The 24,804-nt window shown below is 45.4% G+C and overlaps 3 protein-coding genes and 1 pseudogene across 4 annotated transcripts in view; 2 read left to right on the top strand and 2 right to left on the bottom strand.

Moving 5' to 3' along the window:
- Nucleotides 1–250: 250 nt before the first annotated feature.
- Nucleotides 251–2,917, top strand: LOC123230898 (phosphoglycolate phosphatase). The gene is made up of 2 exons (XM_044657083.1): nt 251–893; nt 1,278–2,917. The coding sequence occupies exons 1-2, from the start codon at nt 251–253 to the stop codon at nt 1,601–1,603; spliced, it is 969 nt and encodes a 322-aa protein (XP_044513018.1). The 3' UTR covers nt 1,604–2,917.
- A 2,146-nt stretch (nt 2,918–5,063) lies between these two features.
- On the top strand, nt 5,064–8,019 carry BRICD5 (BRICHOS domain containing 5). The gene is made up of 6 exons (XM_044657212.1): nt 5,064–5,114; nt 5,400–5,525; nt 5,872–6,027; nt 6,249–6,350; nt 6,970–7,123; nt 7,384–8,019. The coding sequence occupies exons 1-6, from the start codon at nt 5,064–5,066 to the stop codon at nt 7,476–7,478; spliced, it is 684 nt and encodes a 227-aa protein (XP_044513147.1). The 3' UTR covers nt 7,479–8,019.
- An 88-nt stretch (nt 8,020–8,107) lies between these two features.
- Nucleotides 8,108–24,804, bottom strand: part of MLST8 (MTOR associated protein, LST8 homolog) — a 24,590-nt gene continuing 7,893 nt past the window's right edge. Inside the window, exons 2-9 of one of the 2 annotated variants that reach the window (XM_044657201.1) lie at nt 15,654–15,869; nt 14,569–14,617; nt 13,764–13,926; nt 13,266–13,341; nt 12,418–12,570; nt 11,710–11,834; nt 9,027–9,190; nt 8,108–8,598 (exon numbers count right to left, since the gene is read on the bottom strand). In XM_044657201.1, coding sequence (XP_044513136.1) covers nt 8,480–8,598; nt 9,027–9,190; nt 11,710–11,834; nt 12,418–12,570; nt 13,266–13,341; nt 13,764–13,926; nt 14,569–14,617; nt 15,654–15,782 — 978 coding nt within the window. In that variant the 5' untranslated portion in view covers nt 15,783–15,869 and the 3' untranslated portion in view covers nt 8,108–8,479. Of the gene's footprint in view, nt 8,599–9,026; nt 9,191–11,709; nt 11,835–12,417; nt 12,571–13,265; nt 13,342–13,763; nt 13,927–14,568; nt 14,621–15,653; nt 15,870–24,804 lie in introns of both variants that reach the window. The other variant, XM_044657193.1, reaches the window with a different exon arrangement.
- On the bottom strand, nt 16,649–17,466 carry LOC123248593 (annotated as a pseudogene).

Here is a 24,804-nt window from a genome sequence, read left to right on the forward strand (position 1 = left end):
CGTCAGCCAATAGGCTCTAGCATTCCGAAGGCTATCAGGCGCGAGGCTGTGACAGTTGGTGCTTCGTGCCAGCCCGCACCGGAGATGGTGCGCGCGACAAGGAGGATGACTAGGATTGGCTGACAGACGGCGGGGTGGGGCGCTTGGAGGCCTCGCGCCCAATGAGGCCGTTGGGGGCGGGGCAGATCCAAGCCGGGCCAGGGCTAGGGCCGGGGCGGGCGGGCTAGGCGGCCGAGCGGGCCGGGCAGCGATGGCGGAGGCTGAGGCGGGCGGCGACGATGGCCGCTGCGTCCGGCTCAGTGCCGATAGGGCCCAGACGCTGTTGGCCGACGTGGACACGCTGCTCTTCGACTGCGACGGCGTGCTGTGGCGAGGGGAGACTGCCGTACCCGGCGCGCCGGAGGCGCTGAACGCCCTGCGGGCCCAGGGCAAGCGGCTGGGCTTCGTGACCAACAACAGCAGCAAGACCCGCGAGGCCTACGCGGAGAAGCTGCAGCGCCTGGGCTTTGGCGGCCCCGCGGGGCCCGGCGCCGGCCTCGAGGTTTTTGGCACGGCCTACTGCGCCGCCTTATACCTCCGTCAGCGCCTAGAGGGCGGCGGGGTCCCGGCCAAGGCCTACGTGCTGGGCAGCCCGGCCCTGGCCGCAGAGCTGGAGGCCGTGGGCATCGAGAGCGTGGGTGTGGGTCCCGAGCCCCTGCAGGGGGTCGGACCCGGCGACTGGCTGGCAGAGCCCCTGGATTCCGGCGTTGGCGCGGTGGTGGTGGGCTTCGATCCCCACTTCAGCTACGCGAAGCTGACGAAGGCCGTACGCTACCTCCAACAACCAGGCTGCCTCCTCGTGGGCACCAACATGGACAACCGACTCCCACTGGAAGGCGGAAGCTATATTGCCGGTAAGTGAGTGGGAGTTTGGGAAGGGACCGTGGGCCCTGAGGGTGACTGCAGCCCCTTGGGTGGGGTGGGGACGCCAGGGGAGGGTATTCTTTCTAATCAGAATTTTGGGAAAACAGCTTCCGCTTATAGAACATCCCCTCCACAGGTCCTTTATCACACAACCCTCCTCATTGGGGATAAAGGCCCCCGAAGGGACTGCCTGCGACTTGAGAGTGCCTAGTGGGCCTCATATTATGAGAAAGGTCACAGCAGCTTTGGGTGGGACTGGAGTAGATCCACCCATTCTAGGACACCTTTCCTGCCTCCACTCTGCCCCACTCAGTTGGGGACAAGGGAAGACCACGTGGTCTCAGGCTAATGACCATGGTTTCCTTGGGCCACAGGTACTGGCTGTCTTGTCCGAGCTGTGGAGATGGCTGCACAGCGGCAGGCAGAGATCATAGGTAAACCCAGCCGCTTCATCTTCGATTGTGTGGCCAAGGAGTTCGGCCTCAATCCAGAGCGCACCGTCATGGTGGGAGATCGTCTAGACACAGACATCCTCCTGGGGGTTACTTGTGGCCTCAAGACCATCTTGACTCTTACCGGGGTCTCCAGCTTGGAGGATGTGAAAGGCAACCAGGAAAGTGACTGTTCTCACCGGAAAAAAATGGTTCCTGACTTCTATGTCGACAGCATAGCCGACCTTATACCAGCTCTTGAAGATTAAAGAGTTACAGTGTCTTTAATCTCCAAAATAAAAAATAAAAAATCAGTTACCTTAATTAATGGGTGGGCTTGAACCATGTACTCATCTAGATGAGTACAAAGAATGTATTGGAATTTAAGAAACTTAGTTTGTAAACCTTGCAATTGAGCTTGGGGGGAGGGAGGGAATGATTTTGTTTACAAATTCCTCTATTTTAAGATGCACTTTGAAAGGGGGGGAAGAAACATTGTTGTGGCTCCTGACTATATTTTGTTGGGAGGGAGGGCCCACCACAATGCCTGCCTTCCAGGATTCAGCTAGCTTCAGAGTTGTACCTGAAGTTGCAGGGTTAAGGAAGGAAGTGTTTCAGCCTTTTGTTCAAATTTGTCCTTCAGAAAAATCTGAAATTCAAAGTTTATTCAGGGATAAGCCTTTTTTTCAGGCAAGGATGTGGGGCTATTTTGTGACTTCTTGAGAACTGGTACAAGCCAAATCAGGCCCAGCCTCGACATCTTTTGTCCTTGGTGAAGCCATGTTTTAGAGGCCTTCGCCTTAGGGTTACCAGGACTTGGGGAAGGAGAAGGGAATGCTCCCATTTGGAGACCCTCCATTGAATCGAGGGTCTGTCCCCATCTCTGTTCCTCTTCCCCTTCCCCTTTCAAGACAATTGCACTCTGATTGATGTCACAAATGGGCATTTGTTGCATTTCAAACTTGGGGCCTTTGGGCCTTGCTTTGCCTCCATCCAGATGGATCTGTAAAATCTCAGGATAACTCAGAAACCTGAGGAAGTCTCAATCCATCACCAATATTTATTTAAAATATTAAGTGAAGTATATTATATAGAACAGTTTATTAAGTGCGTACTAGAGAGAATGTAACTGGTGTCCACCCTGCCTGGTCTCTTTGTTTAGTACTGCTGTTTAGTGAACTGAAAGTGGATGTTGGTACCAAAAACTATTTTTTTACTTTTGAACAACTTTGTAAAGTGGTGGAATTAAATCTTAAGTGTACTAATTGCTGTTCTCATGTCCTAGGAAAAATATTTAAAAGGATTTCAAATACCTGGTTAGGACAAGTGCTGGCAGTGGTTCTGTGGGTGGTGAAAGAGCTCAGAGGCTCCAGATATGACAGGCTGCAGACTCCCACAATGTCCCACTGATGCTTAGACCCACAACAAAGGTGCCTCATCTTAAAGGAACAACCTGTATGACTGGAGCCATGTCTGATAGTGGGAACAAGCCAGTGAAGGTGGGGTCCTTTTAAAAAGCAGAAGGCCAAAGCAGTGCAAGGCTATATATAGCTTTGCAGCCTTTTCCCCTTTCTCTCTCTCTCTCTCTCTCTCTCTCTCTCTCTCTCTCTCTCTCTCTCTCTCTCTCTCTCTCTCTCTCTCTCTCTCTCTCTTCCCCTCCCCCCCCCCTCATACACACACCTATCTTTCCTCTGGGGGTTAGATGTCAGCAGTATAAACTTGCCATTTACCCTGGACTATATCTTTGAATAGGAAGTCCATGGCCTATAGAAGCTGGAAATAGAACACTACCATTTGGAGCTTCCTGTAGACGCTGAAGGGACATCCTGTAGCTTCTGATCCTTTCCTTGGGCCATAAGATACCTCCTCATTGTAGAAACATGATTCTGTACTTGAAAAAGCAGAATTCTGACATACTCGCTCTCCAAAGCAGTGTTATTAACAGGGTTGCATAGGATAATGGCAGGACTTCACAAGAAAATTCACACTTGAAATATGTCCACAGATCTTTGTTCCCATAGCAATAAACATACAGGACTTGCCTGTCTCCAGCTTCTTCCACAGTTCCAGCTACAGGCAGTAAGTAGGTACTTCTCCTTGGCACTATCAGCTGTGTATGCCATGTACCAGCCTCCCTTTTCATATGTGATTTATAGAAAGTAAATCTTTTTGTGGCTCTGCTAGGTCAGGCCAAGGGTTCTTAACAGGTCAGGTTTCTTACAGTGTTGAAGCCCAAATCTAAAGTAAAGGGAGTAGGTTTATTGCCTATTTGGGGTAGTTTCCTAGGTCAGAAGTCTCAGGCCCTTGGTTGTTCCACCTGCCATGGAACTGTACTGGTAAAGTGTTTGTGAACCTTCCATGCCCCCTGGGGCTCATCTCACTGTATTTACCTGAATTCATATTAAACTTGCAAACTTGCTCAGACTCTGTAGTGTGGTTTCTTTTTTTGAAGCTGTTGTCAGCTCTAGTCCAGTTTTAGGGTGAAGACTATAGCATATGCTAACAAAATCTGGAGGAGACCTGTGGGCAGAGTGGCTCCCTTCAAAGATCCAATAACATCTGAAGGAAGCAGTTGACAGGGATGTTGGAGATTATCTAGTTCAAGCCTCTCATTTTACAAATAAACTAAGGCCCAAAAAGCTGTTTAAGGGTCACACAGCTAATGATAAGAGTTGGGAACCTAAATTTCCTACTCCATTTTTTTATGTTGCATGGCCCTGTGCAGCCATTCTCTTGGTCTCTTGCTGTCATTTTCACTGAGTTGAGGGCTTTTTCCAGATGTGGTGGGGTTTGTTGAAGACCATTGTATAAATTTCAACTCTTTAAGACCCCAGCCTTTGCCCTTCAGGTCTTCTGTGCTAGCTTGGGTAGGAAGAGAGAGGACAGATTTATTTTCAATTTTTGGCCATCTGAGTTACTTGTGGCAGATATCTGGACCCACATCAAATCTGGGTGACTACTTTTCCACTTAGTATGACCATAGAAACTAGGCAAAACTACGGTATTTGATGTATAGCCTCAGCTGAACATCATTAGGAAAGTGACTGCCCTAGATATGTTTTACACTATATTATATACAACTATATTGTAAAATTTTTAATTTTTTAAATCTATGCCCAGAGGCCCAACGAAATGACCATGTTAACTTGGATTTCTACTGAAGCAACCTTGTGAGGGAAACAGGGCAATTGTTCCTCTCACTTTATAGACCCGGGGCACTGGGGCTCTGGTTCAGTAATGCCCATAGCTAATAAATGGAGCTGAGTTGGACTCATCAGCGTAAGTGTTACAGGCTGTATTAGCTGAATTGGGCACAGGTAAGGGGCTCCTGAGAATATTTCTTACATACATACACATACTTATACAGAATGGGAGTCTGGAGGAAGCCCGACACTCGGAGGTTTACAGCTAGGCCCTGTGACCCTCTCGATAAACATGGGTGGCTATTCTAGGAGAGACTGACAGAAACTCTCTCCACCTATGAGTGTATTTGGAGCAGGAAGAAGGGGGGGATTCTGGCTGGTCTTGCTCTGAGATGTCAGTGTCAGGTGACCGGGGCTGGGGGGGAAGGGGGGTGTTGAAGATCTGAGGGTCCTCCGGGAAGATGCTGATTGTTTGGCTTTGATGGACACATCCTTGGGTTTCTGTGGCTGGCTCTAAGGAGCCAGGTTGGGCAGGGCCAAGCACAATTCAGACATTGTGAGTGGGAGCAGAGCTTTGGACTGCAGCATGGAGGGACAGAGCAGCGGACCTGGCGTTCAGGGGCAAGGACCCTCCAAGGTGAGTGTCTGCCACCCCTTGGCCCACTAAACTCCTGAAGGGCAACATGAGCAATAGACCCTTTTCTGGGGAGCAACACCCTTATCAGGTAGAGGGCACTCTAGGTTGTGCACTTAAATTTGTGTATTCTTGGATGTATCCCTACTGTTCCAGACCACAGTAATTGTTTCCTAGTTCTGTTTATATCCCAGACCTGATTTAATATTCCTCTACTTTTTGTGGGAGTGGGAGGAAAGGAGGAAAGTGTTAGCAAAACTGACATTGCCCCGGCATGGTCTTCCCTAGGTGAGCTCCAAGCTGCCTCGAGGGTCACGCTGGCCAGTCCTTGGCCTGGCATTACTGCTACTTGTGCTGGCTTTGGCTGGAGCTGTGGTCGGCGGGTTCCTTGGTTTGGCACATAACCCTGCTGAGGTGAGTCCCTGCTCCTAACTCTTTAAGGCCATGAGGAGAGCCTTTTCCCCCCCCAAGGTACCTTGTCCTGGTGAAGATAGTGGCTTTAGGTTCTTAAATCCAAATGGGGTGGTCTGGATCCTGCTCTGTTTCCCAGTTCAACCCCACACCTATGGCTGTGTTCAGAGATGAGAATTAGAACTATTGGGTTGTGGATCTGTGCTGGCTTTTGTTTTGCCTGGAAATAGCTTTTCCAATCTATGACTAGATGAGATGGAGAGGGGAGACTGTCTCTAGAGCATTACTAGAATTGGGGGGCTCCCATCTTGCCCATGCCCTCCCTTCTGCACTTAACTACTGTCCTCAGCCCATGCTGCAGGCTATTCGATGGACATTACTGAGTCCTTCCATCACCTGGCCCAACCAGACAGCCACAGTGGACCTGGCCCAGGACACAGTGACCTTTGTGGTGACCCCACCTCAAAGCAACCGTAGCTGGGCTGTGCTATTCGACAGCCACAATGTGAGTTAACTTTCTGCACCTAGATTAGGTATGGCTTGGGTAGGCAAGGGGAACAGGCTTCAAGCTGGTCATTTACTGTGTCCCCTACTTTCCAGATCTATAAAATGGGACCTGTCTCTGGCCCTAGGGCTTGGGGTGGGGAGGTGCTGGGACCCCTCCTCTCCCACCTTGAGTCTTGGGGGGGTTTGTCTTTTCCCAAACACCCCTACCACCACTCCCAGGGTTATGTGTGCTATCGCCCTGGGGAACAAAGGTCCTGCTTTCTTCGGAGGATGGAGACCTGGGATCGAGACACCTTGCGGCTAGTCCTCAACACTTCTCAGGTGAGGGAACTTGCTCGCCCTATAGTGTTCTGCCAGGATGCAAACACCGAAGTTCAGCTAGCTGCCCCCCATTTCCCTCAGATTCAGCTGCAGTAGCATAAGGGCCGGGGGGAAGAAGACAAAGGGCTCCTGTTTCTTGCCTCTAATGACTGATGACTTTTCTTCTGCCTTGTTGGGAGGGCAGAGGGAATAGGGTTCCGGTTTCAGGGGAACAGAGGACTTTTATCTTCCCTCAGCTGTACCTGATGATAGATACTCTGGGCTTTCTTACAGGAACAATGGGTAGGATAGGGCTAGGGTGGCCCAAGAGACTTCCTGCCCCCTCCCTTTTCTAATAATGAGGGGCCAGTGACAATACAGGCATAAAGATGGATGAAGGGGGCAGGGAGGCAGGAGCATCTCTGGTTTTGGGAAATCCTGGACTCCAGCTCCCCTTGCTCTGCCAACAGCACAAGATTAACCTAGTTCGGGGGGTGGGGGGGGGTGGGAGATATCAGTCTTCTCTTCAGCTTGAGATGGGGTCAGGGAAGGCAGTGGAAAATGTGAAAGCTACTAAGGGGAATCTAGCATCTTCAGTGCTGCTTACATCTTCTGCTCATAATGCTAACTTCTTCTTCAGAATGACTGGCCACTCGGGCCCAACAAAGACACCAGATATACTCGAGAATTTTTGGGAGTGCTGGCGGAGCATGAAGTGGACCCTGCTTTGGTAGGAAGCCCAGTCAAAAACCTCTGTGACCAACTCCCCATCTACTGGGTGCAACGGGCAGAAGGTAAGTAAATTCCTAAAGGCATCCTGGAGATGGAACACTCAGGAGAAATAGGATGAAAGAAGATACACCAAAAGAACGTCCCCAGCCCTCTGGTCCTTCTCTTCTTCCCATTAGCATTGTCCAGGAAGGGGAATGGAGGTAGGGCAATGGAATAGAGACTGATAGGGGAGGGCCACCAGAAATGCTTGGATCAGAGGTGAGATCTTAGATTTTTATGTCTCAATTTGAGGGTTATTTAATTTTAGATATTTTCTCCACAGGTTCTCTGAAACAGAGATTAATTTATCTCTGCATCGACATCTGTTTTCCAAGCAACATTTGTGTGTCTGTCTGCTTTTATTACCTTCCAGATTAGGAACCGCCTAATGGCTGGGCACCTTTGGTGATTCTCTTTGCCCTGCTTGCCCCAGCTTGTCCCTTGTCACTGCAGGAACCAGGGACTGCAGCAGGGACATAATCACTCTGGGACCATGGTGGGGGCAGCTTCCTAAGTGCCAGGCCAGTGGGCTATAGGCCAGATTTAAAAATCTCTCCACTGGAAGCCAGGGTTTCTGTTCATACAGGGGGTGCTGGGGAGAGCCGAATTTTAATTCTGAATAAAATGATCACCAATGTCCTGACCCTGTGCTGATTCGATGAGACATGTCCCAGCCCAGCCTTTGGGATTTAGTTTATTCCATAGATCAGAAGCCAATCCTACGCCCTTCTATCCTACAGAAGCAGTGGCTGGCAGGGTGCCTCTATCCCAGATCCAGGGACTCCTAGTCTCTAACCCTGTCACCCTAAGCTACTATGCTTTGTACCTGTTGTCTCAAGTCTCCAAGGCCCAGGCCCACCCTCTTTCTGTTTTCTAACAGTTCAGCTGGATTTAGTCCTCCTGGACCGAACTCACTCTATAGAAGACTAAGAGTTAGGTATGGTTTAAGGATGAGGTTGAGGAGTGGGGCCTGAAGAGAACTGCTTTCACTCTTGAAGCTGATGAGGTTGTGTGCACAGACACCAGATGAAACTGGCTTTTTAATGTCCAACTTTCTCTGTCCAAGAACTCTATATGTACACATAAGCATAGAAAGGGAACGTCCTGACCACAATGGAAGGCCCCAGAAGAGGCAGACAGCACAAAACTGCCTTAGAACTAGCAGTGGGAAGTTCAGCCCACTATCCCTTTACTCTCCCCAGTTCCATTCCTATGAAGCCTTCTCCAGTGCCCTGAGACCAAGAAGGGGGTAGAGCTAGGACTCCTCTTTGAGTTGAAGCTGAGATTTCCCATGTTCAGAAGCCACATTTCTTTAACTAGCACTGCAGTCTTGAGCAGCTCCTGTTCCCTGAAGGTCCAAGAGCAGAGAGGCTTTCAGGCTAGCCCAGGACACTGTCATTGAATGCCAGGCAGACTACAGCCTTCTGGTGTCCACCATACTCTCTCTTGATCTCTCCTGTGTCCACACACCACAGCCGTGCTAAATTATCAGAGGAGGCTGGAAAAAGGAGGAAAAGAGGTCCGTTATTGGGAGGCTTGGGCCAAAAGGAGGTTCTTTCCCTAGGGAACTAGGATATATGCTCTGACACCTCCCTCCCCTCCTCCCCCACAATGGACACGTCTGGTCCTCAGGGCCGCGGTCCCTCTAACAGGGTCTGCCAGGAAAGGTGTCAGTACAAGCCTGCCTCCCAAACCCACGCTCCCCTCTCAGGGGCTGGAACACTAGAACAGACCCCAAGCCTTTGATAAGGCCAATACTAGGATTCTAATGCCCTGGCTCTGGGACCTCACAGCCTCAACTCAGGGTGTCACTATGGCAGAGACCCATGGCGGACTCAGAAAGCTGGGCTCTCTGCTGTCTGGTTTCTAAGTCTGGAGGGCATGGGACCAAGCCCCCAAAGAGCCCCCCGGGCCTCAGAGGCTTACCTGTTACAATGTACTGAGAGTCTCCAGAAAAGGCGCAGTCCCACATCCAGCCTCTCGAAGTCTCTCCAGGATTGTTGCTCTTAATGCTTAGCTCTGTCATCAAAGAGAAATTTGAGGTCCTCCAGATTTTGCACGTTTGGTCTGCTGAGCAGGTGGCCAGGAGCCTGTGGGAAGGTGAGAGCTCCTAAGGGTTCTGCCAGTGGACTCATCCCAAACCACTAGGCCTTCCCTATGGCTGACTAAACACCCAGGCTCATACCCCACAAGACTCAATCTAATTCAACTGTCTTTGCTACACTGAACATACCAGGCTGAAAGCACTGGTGTCAAACTCAAATTGAAACAGGCCACTGAAGCCTACTCGAGGATCCCTGGGGGCCACAGAGTGACTTAGAAAATGGCATATTTATTTTGTTAGATGTTTCCCAATTACATTTTAATGGTTTGGCATTTGGAAGGATGGGGCCCTCAGGCTGCTTGCTCAACATCTTTGTACTAAATGACACAGGGGGTATGAATTACCTGAGCAGGGAAAGATCTGAGAAAGAGGACCAATGGGCCATTCCTTTCCCTGTGATAGGATTTCAAGGCATCTCTGAAATCCAGGAGACTACTCAGCCTGAAAGTACTTCACCCACACACTGCATAAATACATGTTTCTCTTCAGAAATGACTGATGTAGGAGTAGTTAGGGCACAGTGGATAGAGTGAGAGGCCTGGAAATGGGAGGTCTCAGGTTCAAATGTGACCTTGGACACTTCCCAGCTGTGTGACCTTGGACAAGTCACTTAATAACCCCAACTGCCTTGCCCTCATTGTTCTTTTGCCTTGGAGCTGATAAACAGTATTTAGAAAAGAAAGAACTGATATTTCTTTATAGCATTTCAGGTCTCAAAGTGCTCTTTTTCACAACCCTGTGCAGCAGGTAAGTACAGGTACTAAAAGCCACATTTAACAGATTATGTAACTGGCTTAAAGAATTTAAATAGCTTGCCTAAGGTTCATGGAAGGCCAAGCCGACTGCCTCAGGGTTGACAGCCTGCCTATACTTTGTACTCCATCTCCCATTCCCTAAAGATGACTCATCCAAGTGGCCTGCTGGGAGGGGAAAAGGGTGGACAGTCATGGAATTATTTCATAGCATGTAAATTCAGACTTTGTAGGTCATGTAGTACAACTTCTGCCCAATGCACACATCTCTAGAAGATCTCTGGTCATCTAGCTTCTGCTTGAACACCTCTAGTGATAAGGAACTAACTATTTGTCAATGCAGGTATCTAGTTTTGGACAGCCATTTCTTAGGATAAGCTCAAATCTCTCTCCCCAAACCTTCCATGTATTAGTTCTTATACTCTCCCCTGGAACCACACAAAATAAATTTAACTTCCCTTCCACACAACCACCCTTCACATAGTTGAAGACAATTATACCTCCTCCTAGTTTTCTTCTTGGGGTCTGTTCTAGTGTTCCAGCCCCTGAGAGGGGAGCGTGGGTTTGGGAGGCAGGCTTGTACTGACACCTTTCCTGGCAGACCCTGTCTACACAACCCTACTTCCTAAGAGGCAAGATTCTGACTTCATTCTGGTAATCCTCCTCCAGACACATTCTAGCTTGTCAGTATCTCTTCAAATATGGTGGCCCCTCCTGGACACCATACCTCAGACTTGGCCTTGTCAGGGCAGAATTCAGTAAGACTCTGATTTCCCTCCTTCAGGACACGACACTCCATTTCTATCGCTGCTGCCTCACATCACAGTGAGCTTCCAGGCGCCATGAACTATCTACCTATCCAAAACCTAGCCCAATCTTCCCCATCCTGTATTTGTGTGGCCGACCAAGAATACATTTATCCTCATTACCTTTCATCCATCTTTGATTCTGTCCATCATGACCCTTTGAGATCCTGGTTCTGTTATCCCACCTGTAAATTACTCCTTTGTGAACATGAAATCTATAACTTCATCCAAGACACTGATAAAACTGATGAAAGACAATCCTGTGACTTGCCACAACAGATGTCCCAGCAGGTTTGACACCATTCATAGGATTATAGGATTTTGAGCTAAAAGGGATTAGCTCAAATTTATGAAATTCTAAACAGCCTGGAATGAAGGGCCAGGCTAGAAAACTTTAGTAAATGCTATTTACAAATCTCAAAAGTGCCATAAAAATATGAGGTGAGCTGTGAGTTATTTGTGCACTGAATCACACTTGAGCTGATTTTGGGGTCTTAGGGGAAGTTCAGTCATTTGCCCAAGGTCACACAGCTAATCATTGCCTAAGCCAGGATCTTAACCCAATTCTCCCGACTCTAGTTTCAATGTTCTTTCCATCTGCACCATATGTTCTACCACAGGACATCTTCACGGACTGTTCCAAATGGAAGTCATCTAAGAGCATTCTCCTTGTGGCCCTTGGCATATCCTGCCTTGCCCTGTCCTTATTAATGTGCATGTTTTACTTGAGCTCCAGGGAATGTAGGAAGTGCTTAATAAATTAAAATAGCCCCTGGGACCAGTGACTTAGTAGATCATAATGCCACCTTAGTACTGCTATCCTGTGGGTGACACTTCTGCATCTTGTCCCCCCAGAGGCTATATGCCAGATGCTTTGCTGAAAACCAAAGGCCTTGTGTTGATTGGGCTTTAGTTCAATTCCCTCAGTGGTCCTACTCTGTACTCACGTGGAGTCAGGACTGAACCGACACTGCAGGGCATATCTCGTATGAGCTGGGATTTTGGTTTTGGGAATCAGCTGAGTCACTTCTTCCCCAATGCCTCCGGTCAAGTTCCAGACGTAACAGTTTCCCTACAAAGTCAAAGGGAGAGAAGTCGAGGGGAAATGCTGAAGTAACTTTCCCCCATGAACTTCAAGGTCTTAGTCCTGTTCCAGGTCAGCCATCCCATGACATCAACATGTGGATGGGGGGAGCAGAGAAAGGCTGGTACTGATTTAGTCCAAAGCTTTGTGGTACTGAAGAAGAAGCTCTGAACCTTGAAGCTGACACAACCAGGTGTAGGCAGACAGGAAGGTCTGAGTAGAAAGGATGGGGGTGCTGGCTTGGCCTAGCAAGGATGGGGAGCCATTTTGACTTGGGCAGAGTTTGGTCAGGAGAAGAGCCAAAAGCATGCCAGTACACTGTCAGAAACTGTTGGCGATAAGGCTCTCTAAGGAGAACACAGACTGAGGTGGGGCAGGGGTGGGAGAAACCTCCCTGAGTTCTACTGGAGAGTGGCTGGCAGGAAGGGACGGCAGAGATCTGCAGATGTCTTCAGTCTCCTTTTCTTGTCTTCCCCCCAGCATAGCTGGCTACAGGACTGGGCCCTCAGACGAGCCTGGGAGCAGGGCAGAGGTGCGTCCCCAAGCAGGGAAAAAGCCAAATGGTTCTTACTGTACTGTTGACAGCTGCCATGTAACTGGCATCAGGGTCAATGTGAACTGAATTCACAGAGACTTCTGGTTCTGGAATCAGCTGCTCATTGTGGTCAGTTTTCAGGTCCCAGATGTGGATAGCGCCGCTCTGGTCACCAACAATCAGTTCAGCCTGCATGGATGGTACGATCAGTCTCTGATGCCTCCCAAATGACCTGAGGGTAGACCTCTGACCTCCCGTGCCCAAACTGCAGGGGAAAGGCACTTCTGATATCTAAAGGCACGGATCAATAGACTGGACTCTATTGCCCTACACAGGGGATGGGCTAGAGTTTTAGCTAGACTTTTGGTGCTGCTTTAACTATTTGGTGCAAAACTTTCTGACCACATCATGTTGCCATGGCTCATTCCAGAGGTTTAGTGCTCATGGATCTCACCCTGGATCTCACCTTTTGCTCTTTCATTTACTAACCTCTCCAAATGGAAAGTGTGAATCAAGGGTTGGAAGTCATTGAAAAGGGAAGGGCAGCAGATCTGTTCCACATGACTCTCAGACTCTATTCTGTTCCAGTCACTCTTGTTCAGCTGTTTTCATTAATAATTTGACCCCAAGAAGTAGGCACAGAGGAACTCACCCACCTGCCTACTCAGAAAAGCTCCATGTTGCCACCTCTTTCTGCCTAGGAAAGACTCAGACCCACATATCCCCACAAAGTCCATTTCCAAGGGGAAACATCTCCAGAGACCAGCCTATTGCAGACAAGCATGCCAGGCCCAGAAAAAGCTCACTTGTGGTGGCTGTCATGGACAGAGGAGGTTCCTGGCTGGGGTATGGGCAGGAAGCAGGCAGACAGGAAAGCAGGTTACCTGGTTTGGGTGCAGACACACACAGTTAATAGGCGCGTTCACTTGGAAAATTCGCTGGCACTGGAGATTCCGTGACCTGGCATTAAGACAAACTCACTATTGGCGCATGGCACAGTGCCAATGCACCTGCTTATCTTGGAGCTGAGTCACCCTGACCGCTTACCCTGAGTTGCCAGAAAACCCAGGCCTCTAGGGGCCATCACCAGCCCCAGAAGGCCTGTCATTGGGGAACTGAATTCCAGGGGTACGGTAGCCCCCTGCTAAGCAGAAGTTCTGCTCCCTTCAGGTTATGGGACCTAAGCAGGTGGGCCCTGAACAAGTCTGTTTGAAACACAGTAAAAGTCTGCATAGCTTGCTTCTCCAATTCCCAAGCCAAGGGCTGAGCTGGGCTCCCTCCTCATCTCATTTTCCCAGAGTGGGTTAAATCATTCTCACATCCTTATTCCCCAAACTCTACCCGAATTTCTCTAGTCCCCCATTACCCCTTGTCGTTGGTACCTGAGGTCCCAGATCCTGGCCATGCTGTCCTCTCCTCCTGTGTACATCCAGCGGCCATCCTCATGGAATCCCACGGAAGTGATGTTCTTGCTCACTCCATCGTAGTTGATGACGGGGTTGGGGTTATTGGAATTGAGATCATACATCCGGATGTGCTGGTAACCTGAGGGACACAAGTGCAACCTTACTAGCGATCTCTTTCCCTGGCTTCCCAAGACTAATGGTGAGAGCCCCAGTGAGAGACAAGGGAAAGCCAGTAACAAATCCCCAAAGACAAATGGCTAAAAGCATGATGTGCCTGGTGTGAGACAGAAGGCACACCGACATGCCTCTCCTCATACCCTAGCCCAGATTAGAGGAAAGAACAAGAGAGAGCCCTGGAAAAGCTCCAAGGCTTTGTGCTGGCTCCCCGATTCCCTGGGGGACCTTCCCTCACTGTCCCATGGCCTCTATGCCTCAACAGGAATCGGCGTGAAACATGGCTCTGCTGTGCCTACTGCCTGACCAGCTGGGTGGCAAGGACAGGGCTGGGGAGGTGGCTGTCTCCTCTCTGAGGCTCTTGGCACTGATACCTCCTTTCTTGTCCACCTCAGTAGTGAAACCCATAACCCATCTTCAAAACGCCACCTCCCTAAACCTAGGAAGGGGCTGCCTATAGCCCTTCGACTGCACCAACATGATGACTGAAATGAAATTTTAGGCTGATTGCATTAGGGTTTGTGGGGCCTGTCAGAGTTCTTGTGGGAAGCCAGGAGGGCACAGGTCTGACTTGCTTCCTCATCCCATCCGGTCCAAGCATGGGTACCTGCAGCAGCAATCATGCTTCTGTCGGGGGTGATCTCCAGGGCATTCACCTGCTATGCAGTTAGGTTAAGGTCATTGAAGACAGAACAAGAGATGCTATCACAAAATGTGTCTCGCACTCAGAGGGCTCATAAAGCGAAGCAGAAAGCCAAACAGTGACAAGACAAACAGCTGGAAGCTCTTGTCTCTAGCGGAAGCCTCAGGGTGTATCCGTCAGGCCTGGGAAAGGTGTGTAGGCAGAGCATAAAGAGGCACAAACATACAAAAACACCCACAAGACAGGGTGGTGGCTTAGACTACGGAGGTTCTTATGGCCCTAAAAGGCCAAACTGCTCTGCCTGGCATTCAAGGCTTCCTTGAAGATTTACCTACCTTTGCCCTACCTCTCCAATTACTTTCCTCCTGTTCTCTTCACATCTTCATCCATGCTGTTCCCACCTTCCTCTTTTCTTAGTCTCTTCCAATCTTTCAAAGTCCAACTCAAGTCCCATCTCCTACTGCAAGCCTTCCTTCTTCAATGACTAGGGCCTTCACCCATCTCTCAAGCCCCTAAATACGCAGGAGGCAATGGAGAAGAGTAGAAAGAGCCCTGGAAGGAGTCAGTGCTTAGCCCAGTGCCTGGCACTGATGGAGAATAATGCAGTTCTGGCATTGCCTCTGCTGCTGACTTGATGTGGGACCTCAGGCAAGTTAGCTTCCCTCACTGGGCCTCAGTTTCCTCCTTAGTAAAGTGAGAGGGTTGGGCTGCATGATTCCCTAATCCCTCCACCCAGAGGAAACTTAGAGGGTCATAGATTTAGAGCCAAAAGGCACTTCAGATGGCAGCGAGGCACAGAGAAGTTAAGCGACTTGCCTAGAATCACACAGCTCACAAGTGTCTAAGGAAGGACTTTGCTCCTAGGTCGGTCTGCCTCCAAGTCAACACGGAGCTGCCTCCATCATACAGTGTCATACAGCGAGCACCCCCCAGGAAGGAGCGTTGCCGGCCCTGCTACTGCTTCTACAGCGCCCCTATCCCCCACGGCCCGGTCCGGCCCAGCCCGTGAGCTCCCCAGGCCCAGAAGGGCGCCCTCCTCCAAAGGATACCGAGTCTTGGTGCTGCACCGTGCGGGTACAGATCCCGCTGTGGGCCTGCCAGAAGCGCACGGTGTGGTCGTAGCCGGCGGTGGCGAGGATGACGGGGTCGCTGCCCACGGTGCCCTGGGACGTGTTCATGCTGGGGCCCTTTCAGGGAGACGCCTGCGGCTGAAGAGATGGCTTGAAGGCGAGTCACTGTACCCACTGCAGCCTTGGTTTCCTCATCTGTAAGATGGAGAGAATAAGGGCCACAATCACAACCTCGCAGGGAAGCCGCGGGGAAAACTCCAAGGCTCATGGATCTCCTCCCGCCCCACGCCCTCGCATTCATCAGCTCAGAGACGGCCATCCACGCAGCCTGCGCTTTCGTCCTTGCTGTCCAATCAGTTCAGAAACGCCATCGGCTTTATCCTGGGATATCTGTGTCCCTGGCCTGTATCTACTTGCTCTGTCACCGCCAGCACAGGCCTTTATTCCCGGAATACTGGAATAGGCCTTCCTCACATCCATTCTCTCCTCTCTAATCCATCGGAAACTGCCAGGATCATCTTTTTTACACAAAAATTATATCACTTTTCATGTAAAAAATAGTGTTTACTAACTTAATAAACAAAATAAAAGGAACAAGTAATTGTCTAATATTTAAAATACAGTTTTTGGGAGGTGGCTCTATGGATTGAAAGCCAGGCCTAGAGACAGGTGGTCCTGCGTTCAAATCTGGCCTCAGGTGCTTTCTAGCTGTGTATCCTGGGCAAGTCACTTAACCCCCAGCGCCTAGCCCTTACCACTCTTAGGCCTTGGAACCAACACATAGTATTGACTCAAAGATGGAAGGTAAGGGTTTAACAATTAAAATAAAATAAAATAAAATATAGCTCTTACTCGGATCATTCTTTATTTAAATTATCCATCCTGGGGGTGGAAAAAGCCTGTAGGCAACACTGCAAATATATTTTACAGTCAAACCTTCTGCTATCCCCCCTCCACAGCTTTCTTCAATTGTACTAAGGTTCACGATCTAAAGTGAGCCCCAGCCTGTGGCATTTAGCATTAAATGATCTTTTCACCAGAGCAAACAAATAGGTCTCAACGTCTGTGAATATAACCCACTTCAATTAAACTAGAAGTGTTGGCTTTCATCAAAATAGGCACAGTGGGATCTATCTGATATTAGCTGCAATGCCAAAATGAGTACAAGAGGGATATACAGTCCAAGATGGGTTTGTAGAAATATCAAGATAAGAGAACATATTCTGACAAGCGGAACCTCCAAATTTTGTTCTATCACTTACATGAGTGTGGAGCTGAAAGGATCTAGCCCTGTATGTAATCCACTGCAAAGTTATTCCTTGTCAACTCTGACTTGGCACATTCAATTAGCTTAAAAAAAGCAAAAACAGCTGACCTAGGATTTGCTGGTCCACCTAAAACAAAATTAGTGTTGCAGCCAAGGTTTTTACATTGCTGTTTGTAAGCAAACTCTATGTAACTGCTTTTATTTCTTTGTGTTTATTGAGAAGGTAGTGCCAGATGTCAACCTCAAACCCTGGCAAATCTACTTTGTTATGGAGATTTCAGTTCCAAGTGTTTATCAATGTTCCATTTTTCTGTGAAAATCAGACCATACTCACATTTATATTTGCTTTTCAAATTCCTGTTAACTTTACACTGTCTGTATGTCTGATGAACCAGACAATAAGAATTCTGCTCCACTGAAAGACTTTGTTTTCACATCCAGTTTTGCCAATCCCAAACTAAATCCTTTATTGAAAATATTTCTGGCAGTCTTGACAAGTTTAGTGTATAATGGAACCATACTCATTGCCAAGGACAATATGGCAAATCCTCAGGAGGGGGTGATCTGGTAGTCATGTAAAGGTCACTTGACACACCAGGGCCTCTTTCTTCTATGCATTTAAAAAAAAATATTTCAATGACCTCCCTTTCTGGGAACTTCCTGCTCTCCTCCCCACCACTCCCCAATTTGAAGAGAAAAAAAAAAGAAAAAAGAAAGAAAAAGAAAAAAATTCCAGTTAATAAATATACATAGCTTAAGACAAAACAAAGTCTTACATTAGCCATGTTAAAAAATGTAGGTCTCATCCTGCATTTTGAGAACATCAGGTCTGTCAGAGGTGAATCACAAGTTTCAACATTGGTAACCTAGAACTGTGGTTGATTATTTTCTAAGTCTTTTAAAGTTAGTTTCTTCATTATAGAATTCTTACATAACTTATTTTCTTGGTTCTGTTCCTTTTCCTCTGTATTGGTTCATGTAAGTCTTCCCAGGTTTCTCTGATACCATCCATTTTTTGTCATTTCTTTTGCCACAAGAATATTCTATTATATTCATATATCATTTGTATAGCTGTTCTCCAATTGAGGGACACCCCCTTAGTTTCCTATTCTTCACAGAAAGAACTACAATTATTTTTGTGCATATGAGCCCTTTTTTTCTTTCTTTGAATTCTTTGGGATTTAGGCCTAAGCATGTTATTTATTACTATGTCAATGAGTATGCAGTCAATGAGTAGTGACTTTTGGGGCATTCTACCAACAGTGCATTAATGTACCTGTTTCTCCCTAGCTCCTCTAAGAACTCCATTTTCCTCTTTTTCCATCTTTTCCAATCTGAAGTGAGTAGGAGGTAAAACCTCAGATAGATTTAATTTGCATATCTCTAATTATCAGTAACTTAGATTTTTACACATTGTTGTTGATAGCTTAGATTTCTTCCTCTGAAAACTTGCCCATTCATATTTCATATCAATTCTAAGACAGAAGAGCAGCAAGGGTTAGGCATTTGGTTTTAAGTGACTTGCCCAAAGTCAGACACTAGGAAGTGTCTGAGGCCAGATCTGAATTTCGGACCTCACGACTCCAGGCCTGGCACTCTATTCACTATACTACCTAACTGCCCCTTTCCATTTGACAGTTTATTTAGTAGGGAAAGACTCTTGATCTTAAAAAATCTGAATGAGTTCTTTGTATATCTTGGATATGAGACATCTCTACAAAATCAAGTTCAAAACTCTTTAGCTTGGCATTCAAGGCTTTTTATAATATAGTACCATCTGACCTCCTCAGCCTTATATTAATTCTCCTCAAACATTCTACAATCCAGTCAAAATGAACTTCTTCCTACCCCTTGTACATGACCTGAATTCCTTTACCTTTTTGCATTTGCTCATGCCATTCCCTATGCTTGTATTACTCTCCCCTTTTTCTTCTTGTCCACCCTTTAACGTACAATTCAAATAACATATCCCATGATTCCTCTGATCAGTAACAGCTTTCCTTCTCAGAACTCATAGTGCATTTTGTTTCATAATTCTTGAATGCACCGTATTATAGCTATCTTTGTGTCTCATCCCCCCACTGGACAGTGGCTTACTTACGTTTTGCTATTTCTCACATCCTAGCACACTAGCACACACTGGCACACCCTCAAGTCCTCAGGTCCTAGCACACTACAAAGAGCAGACCGTCAAAATTCATTACATGAAGGAACCTCTAGAAGCCACCTCTTGGCTCCTATTGTTGCTGCTGTGAGGGGTGAGAGGTTGCTCATTAGATAGCTTCAAGCTTCCCTCCCATCAGTGTAGGTGACCCAGAAAGCTCCATAAGGCACCCGATGGCATGTGGTTCCATTCCCAGAAAATACCAATCATTTGAACTCCTAGTTCCCTGCCAGAGATGGGTCTCCTTTATCTTTGTCCCCCAACATCCAACACAGCGATTTGGACAGTCCTGATTACGTCCAAGAGTTGTGATTTCATTTGTGTGCATACTCTTCCACTGAGGCAGACTATAATCATTCTAGGTATCATAGATCATCTTGGTGAGTCGTTAGGGGAAAATGTTCATCATATTCAATAAACATTAATATTTATTAAGTACCTGCTAAGTGTAAATTCTTCTGCTAGGTACTAGGAATACAAAGACAAAAATCAAGTAAGCTTATATTCTACTGGAGTGTGTGTGTGTGTGTGTGTAGATTTAACATGTATACAGATATGTAAATACTAAGAAATATGAGGGAGAAAATACCTACACCTAGGGGAATGAGGGAAGACTTTGCAGAGGAAGTAGTGTCTGAGGAGAAGCTTGAAGAAAGATAAAAACTGGAGCATGGAGGTAGAGCAATGGATAGAGTGCTGGGTTTGGAGTCTGGAAGACACAAGTTCAAATTTAGCCTTACTAGCTGTGTGAGTCTGAGCAAATCACTTACTCCTGTTTACCTCTTAAAAAAAAAAAAAAGAAAAGAAAGATAGATAGATAAGAATTCTGAAAGGCAGGAATGAGGAAGGATTTCATTCAACCACTACAAAGACATGGAGAAAGAAGAAACAGCTAGCAGTTCTGTTTAGCTGGGATGAAGAATACAGGAAAAGCAGTAATATGAAATAAGACTGGAAAGATTGGCTAGTCAGATTATGGGGGGTTTTCACCACCAGGAATTTGTATCTTATTCTCAAGGAAACAGGGTTCGTTGGAGATTTCTGAGCAGGGGAGTGACATGGTCAGTTTACTTTGGCAGCTCTGTGGAAGATGGAATGGAAAGTGAAGAGGCTAGAATTAGGAAGAGCAATTAGGAGCCTATTAAAATGGCCCAGGCAGGATTGTGGAGAGAGGAAGATGGACACAAGAGGACTGAAGTTAAAATTAATCATGGGGAGGGGGGGCAGCAGCTGGGTAGCTCAGTGGATTGAGAGCCAGGTCTAGAAATGGGAGGTCCTAGGTTCAAATCTGGCCTCAGACACTTCCCAGCTGTGTGACCCTGGGCAAGTCACTTGACCCCCATTGCCTACCCTTACCACTCTTCTGTGTTAGAATCAATACACAGTATTGGCTCCAAGACAGAAGGTAAGGGCTTAAAAATAAATAAATAAATAAAAAATAAAATTAATCATAGGATCACAGGATCACCACTTCAGAGCTAAAGAGACCTCAAAAGCCACTTCTGGTGGCTAAGTGACTTGTTCAAGATCAAAGAGACAGTAATAAACAACATAGATGAGATTTGAATATAGGTCCTCTCATTTTTGAGCCGAGGTGCTTTCCAGCACAAGACAATGCCTCTCAGGATTTGGCAACTGCTTAGCTATGCAGTATGAGGAAGAGGAAGAAGGCAAGGATGGCTGTGAGGTTACAAACCTAGGAGGTTCCAAGAGTAGAGATGCCCTTATGAGAAAAAGGGAAGCATACTCAAGAGTTATGTAAACAATGACATAACACTCTTAAAAAAAAACAAAAAACCCACTTAAATAGTTGGAAGGGATATTCAAGGCGGATAGTGGGGCCACACCAAAGTGATAAAACTTATATGCTATCTAAATCAACTTACATATATACATACATACACTATCAAGGGAATACTTTATGGAGTTAGGCAAAATAATGACAAGATTAATTTGGAGGAGTAAAAGATCTAGAGTTTCCAGGAAAATAATGACAAAATTAGGAAAGATGGGAGAATAGCAATCCTGGAACTCAAATTAGGAAATAGTCATCAAAACCATTTGAAAGTGGTTAAAAGATAGAAAAGTTAATTAGCTAAAGAAGAACTGGAAATAAACTCAATAAGTCAGTGTTTGATTATCCCAAGAATGTAAATTTAGGGGTGGTATAGGTAGCCACAGCATTGGTCCCGGAGTCCAGAAGATCTGAGTGTGAATCCTTCTTTTGACAATTACCAGTTTCATTACTCTGTGTAGGTAATTTAACAGTTATCTCATTTGAAAATGTAGATGGTAATAACAGTATCTACCTCAAAGGGTTGTTATGAGGATCACATGAGATAATTTATGTGAAGTACTACATACATTTTACATTACTGTATAAATGTTAGTTATGATTACTATTACTATTTGGAGGAATAACTTTCTAACTGACAAGAACTGTTAAGAAAAATGGAAGGTAGTTTGGCAGAAATTAGGTTTACCTCACAAACCACAATAATGCTCGAATGGATACATAACTTGAATGAAGGATTAGAGATAATAAAAAAAATAAAATTTTGATTACACAAAATTAAAAAGCTTTTGCACAAACAAAATCAATGCATCTAGGATAAGAAAGGAAGCTATCAGTTGGGTAAAAAACTTTGCATCAAATATTTCTCATAAGGATCTGATATCTAAGATATACTGAGAGTGAACACAAATGTACTAAGGTCAAGAACCACTTCCTAATAAGTAAGTGGTCAAAAGACATAAACAATTCTCAAAAGAATTGCAAACTATTAATAATCACACGAAAGATTACTTCAAATCCATTAGGAGAAATGCAAATCCGAACAACTCTGAGGTTTCATCTCACAACCAGCACACTGGCAAAGAGGACCAAAGACAAGAAGAGTCAATACTGGAGGAGCTGTGGGAAGTCAGGAACACTAATACATTGGTGAGAGAGCTATAAATTGTTCCAATTATCCTGGAAAGGAATTTGGAATTATTCTAAGGATGCGAATAAAACATACCTACTCTTTGAGCCAGAGATCCTACTGCTGAGTACATATACCAAGGAAGAAGGATCCAAATATGCCAAAATATTTAGAGCATCACATTTTGTGGTGGAAAAGAAATGGAAATAGATACCCAACAACTGGAGAACGATTAAACAAAATTGTTACATGGAATATTGTTATACCCAAAGATGTATAGGAAGACATATAAACTGATGTAAAGTGAACAAAGCAGAACTAGGAAAACAACATAGATAATACCTACAATAATTAAATGAAAAGAACAACAAAACAATTGAAACTGGATGCTGCAAAATTATAACAATCAAGCTTGGCCCCAAAGAGATATGGGAAGGAGCCTCTTGCCCTTCTTTGCAAAGGCAGGGGATTATGAATTAGAACACTACAAATAACACCAGACTGTTTCAAATGTGCTTGTTAATTTTTCTTAAAAATTTTAACCCTCTTTTTATTCTTTGTTATACGGTATACCTCTATAGGTTGGAGAGAGGGGAGTGAAATATGAGGAGATGTATGCAATGCAAAACAAAAATATATTAATTAATATTTATTTAAAAGTAAATTAATCCGATGAAGCAGAACGCTGAGTAATCATAATAACTTGACCAAGTGAAGAAGCGATGCGAAAAAGGACTTCTTTTCCTTCTTTGCATAGAAAAGGCAACAGGAGTACAGACATGACTCCACTGATATGGCAGTAAATTGATTTTTTTTTTTTTTACAAAGGATTGCTTTCTGAGTAGGGTACTGGGAAAAGATGTATTCAGAAATAAAGATCATAATAGAAACAAAAGATAGCAATAGATTTTTTAAGAAGGATAAGTAAGTTTTAGAAGAAGAGTGCTATTAGAAGGAAGATAATAAATTCTGTTTTAAGCATTGAGTTTTGAGATGTCAGTAGGATATCCAGATGCAAGTGGACAGCAGGCAACTAGAATAAAGTTCAAAAGAGATATAAGGGCTAAAAATCTAGACTGAGAAGTCATCTGTGTGGAACCAATGTCTGAATATGTTGAACAGAAGGGAAAGTATAGAGAAAGAAGAGGACCAAGAACTAAATGACATCTATTCTTGGGAGTTGGGAAAGGTATTACAAGAAGCTTAATAAATGCTTGTTAAATTGAGGGATCTAGAAAAAGAACCTGATTAGTGTGGCAGGTGTGGGGAGAATAAGTTAAACAAATTGAAAAAAAAAGAGCAAATACTCCTACTAGAGCCTTCTCCCTCTCTTCTTAAGGAATTCAGTATCAGACTGAATGAGGTTTTCAAGTCCTGTGTTATGGAAGTGAAGAGAGGAGAAAGGGAGGAGGTGGCTAACTATGTCAAAAAATGAAGAGAAGATCAAATAAGATGAATACTGAAAATTGTCAGATTTGACAGTTAAGGGATCATGGATAACCCTAGAAAGATGAATAAATTCAATAAAAGGTTGGTAGTGAAGTCAGATGGCAAAGGGTTGAAAAAAAGAGTAGAACTGAGAAAATAAGTGTGAATGTCTGTCTGTAGAAGTTTGGATGTAGAAGGAGAAGATACAGAATAAAAACTTGAGGGGGTGGCAGCATCTAGTGAAGTTTTAAGAATGAGAAGACAAGTAAATTTGTGAGAAGCAAAAGAGAATTATTTAATGGCAAAAGTCATTATTTAAGAGAGGCTGATGATGAGAAAGAAGGGATTTAAGAAAAGGACTAAATCAGAGAGATTAAAACAAATGGAAAGGACCTATTTGTACAAAAAAATATTTATAGTTGCTCATTTTGTGGTGGCAAAGAATTGGAAGTTGAAGGAATATCCATCAATTGGGGAATGGCAGAACAATTGTGGTATATAATGGTGATGGAATATTGTACTGTAAGAAATGATGAACAGAGTGATTTCAGAAAGAGCTGGAAAGACCTTCATGGACTGATGCAGAGCGAAATAAGCAGAACCAGGAGAACACTGTATAAAGTAGCAGCAATATTGTGGAAGATCAACTGTGACAGACTTTGATATTATCAGTAATACAATGATCCAGGACAATTCTGAAAGACTTAGGACAAAGAATGTTATCCAACTCCAGAGAGAGAGAACTGGTGGAAGCAGAATGCAGATGAAAGCATACAATTTTTCAATTTTTATTTGGGTTTATGTTTTGGGGTTTTGGTTTCATATAATTACTCATTTATAAAAATGAACAATATGGAAATGTTTTACATGATAATACATATATAACCCAGATTGAATTGCCTGCCAGCACCAGGATGGGGAAGAGAAGAGAGGGAGGGAGATATGCTCAATCAAATAATTTAGGAAAACTTGTGTGGAAATGTGTTATTACATGTAACAGATTAAAAAAATTACATATAGGGGGCAGCTGGGTAGCTCAGTGGATTGAGAGCCAGGCCTAGAGATGGGAGGTCCTAGGTTCAAATCTGGCTTCACACCCTTCCCAGCTGTGTGACCCTGGGCAAGTCACTTGACCCCCCCCATTGCCTAGCCCTGACCACTCTTCTGCCTTGGAGCCAATATACAGTATTGACTCCAAGATGGAAGGTAAGGGTTTAAATAAAAAAGTAAAAAATTAAATTAAATTAAAAAAGAAATAAAATTAAAAAAAAAAAAAGAAATTTCATTTGGTTAAAAAAATTATATATATATATATATATATATATATATATATACACAGCAAAGGAG

The sequence above is a fragment of the Gracilinanus agilis genome, chromosome 1, assembly GCF_016433145.1.
Source record: "Gracilinanus agilis isolate LMUSP501 chromosome 1, AgileGrace, whole genome shotgun sequence".
Lineage (NCBI taxonomy): Eukaryota > Metazoa > Chordata > Mammalia > Didelphimorphia > Didelphidae > Gracilinanus > Gracilinanus agilis.

Bases quoted from the DNA above. Each gene is read 5' to 3' on its own strand.
- BRICD5 (XM_044657212.1), top strand. From the start codon at position 5,064: ATGGAGGGACAGAGCAGCGGACCTGGCGTTCAGGGGCAAGGACCCTCC. The intron at 6,028-6,248 runs GTGAGTTAACTT...CACCACTCCCAG, and splicing joins TGCTATTCGACAGCCACAAT to GGTTATGTGTGCTATCGCCC. The intron at 6,351-6,969 runs GTGAGGGAACTT...CTTCTTCTTCAG, and splicing joins TAGTCCTCAACACTTCTCAG to AATGACTGGCCACTCGGGCC.
- LOC123230898 (XM_044657083.1), top strand. From the start codon at position 251: ATGGCGGAGGCTGAGGCGGGCGGCGACGATGGCCGCTGCGTCCGGCTC. The intron at 894-1,277 runs GTAAGTGAGTGG...CTTGGGCCACAG, and splicing joins AGGCGGAAGCTATATTGCCG to GTACTGGCTGTCTTGTCCGA.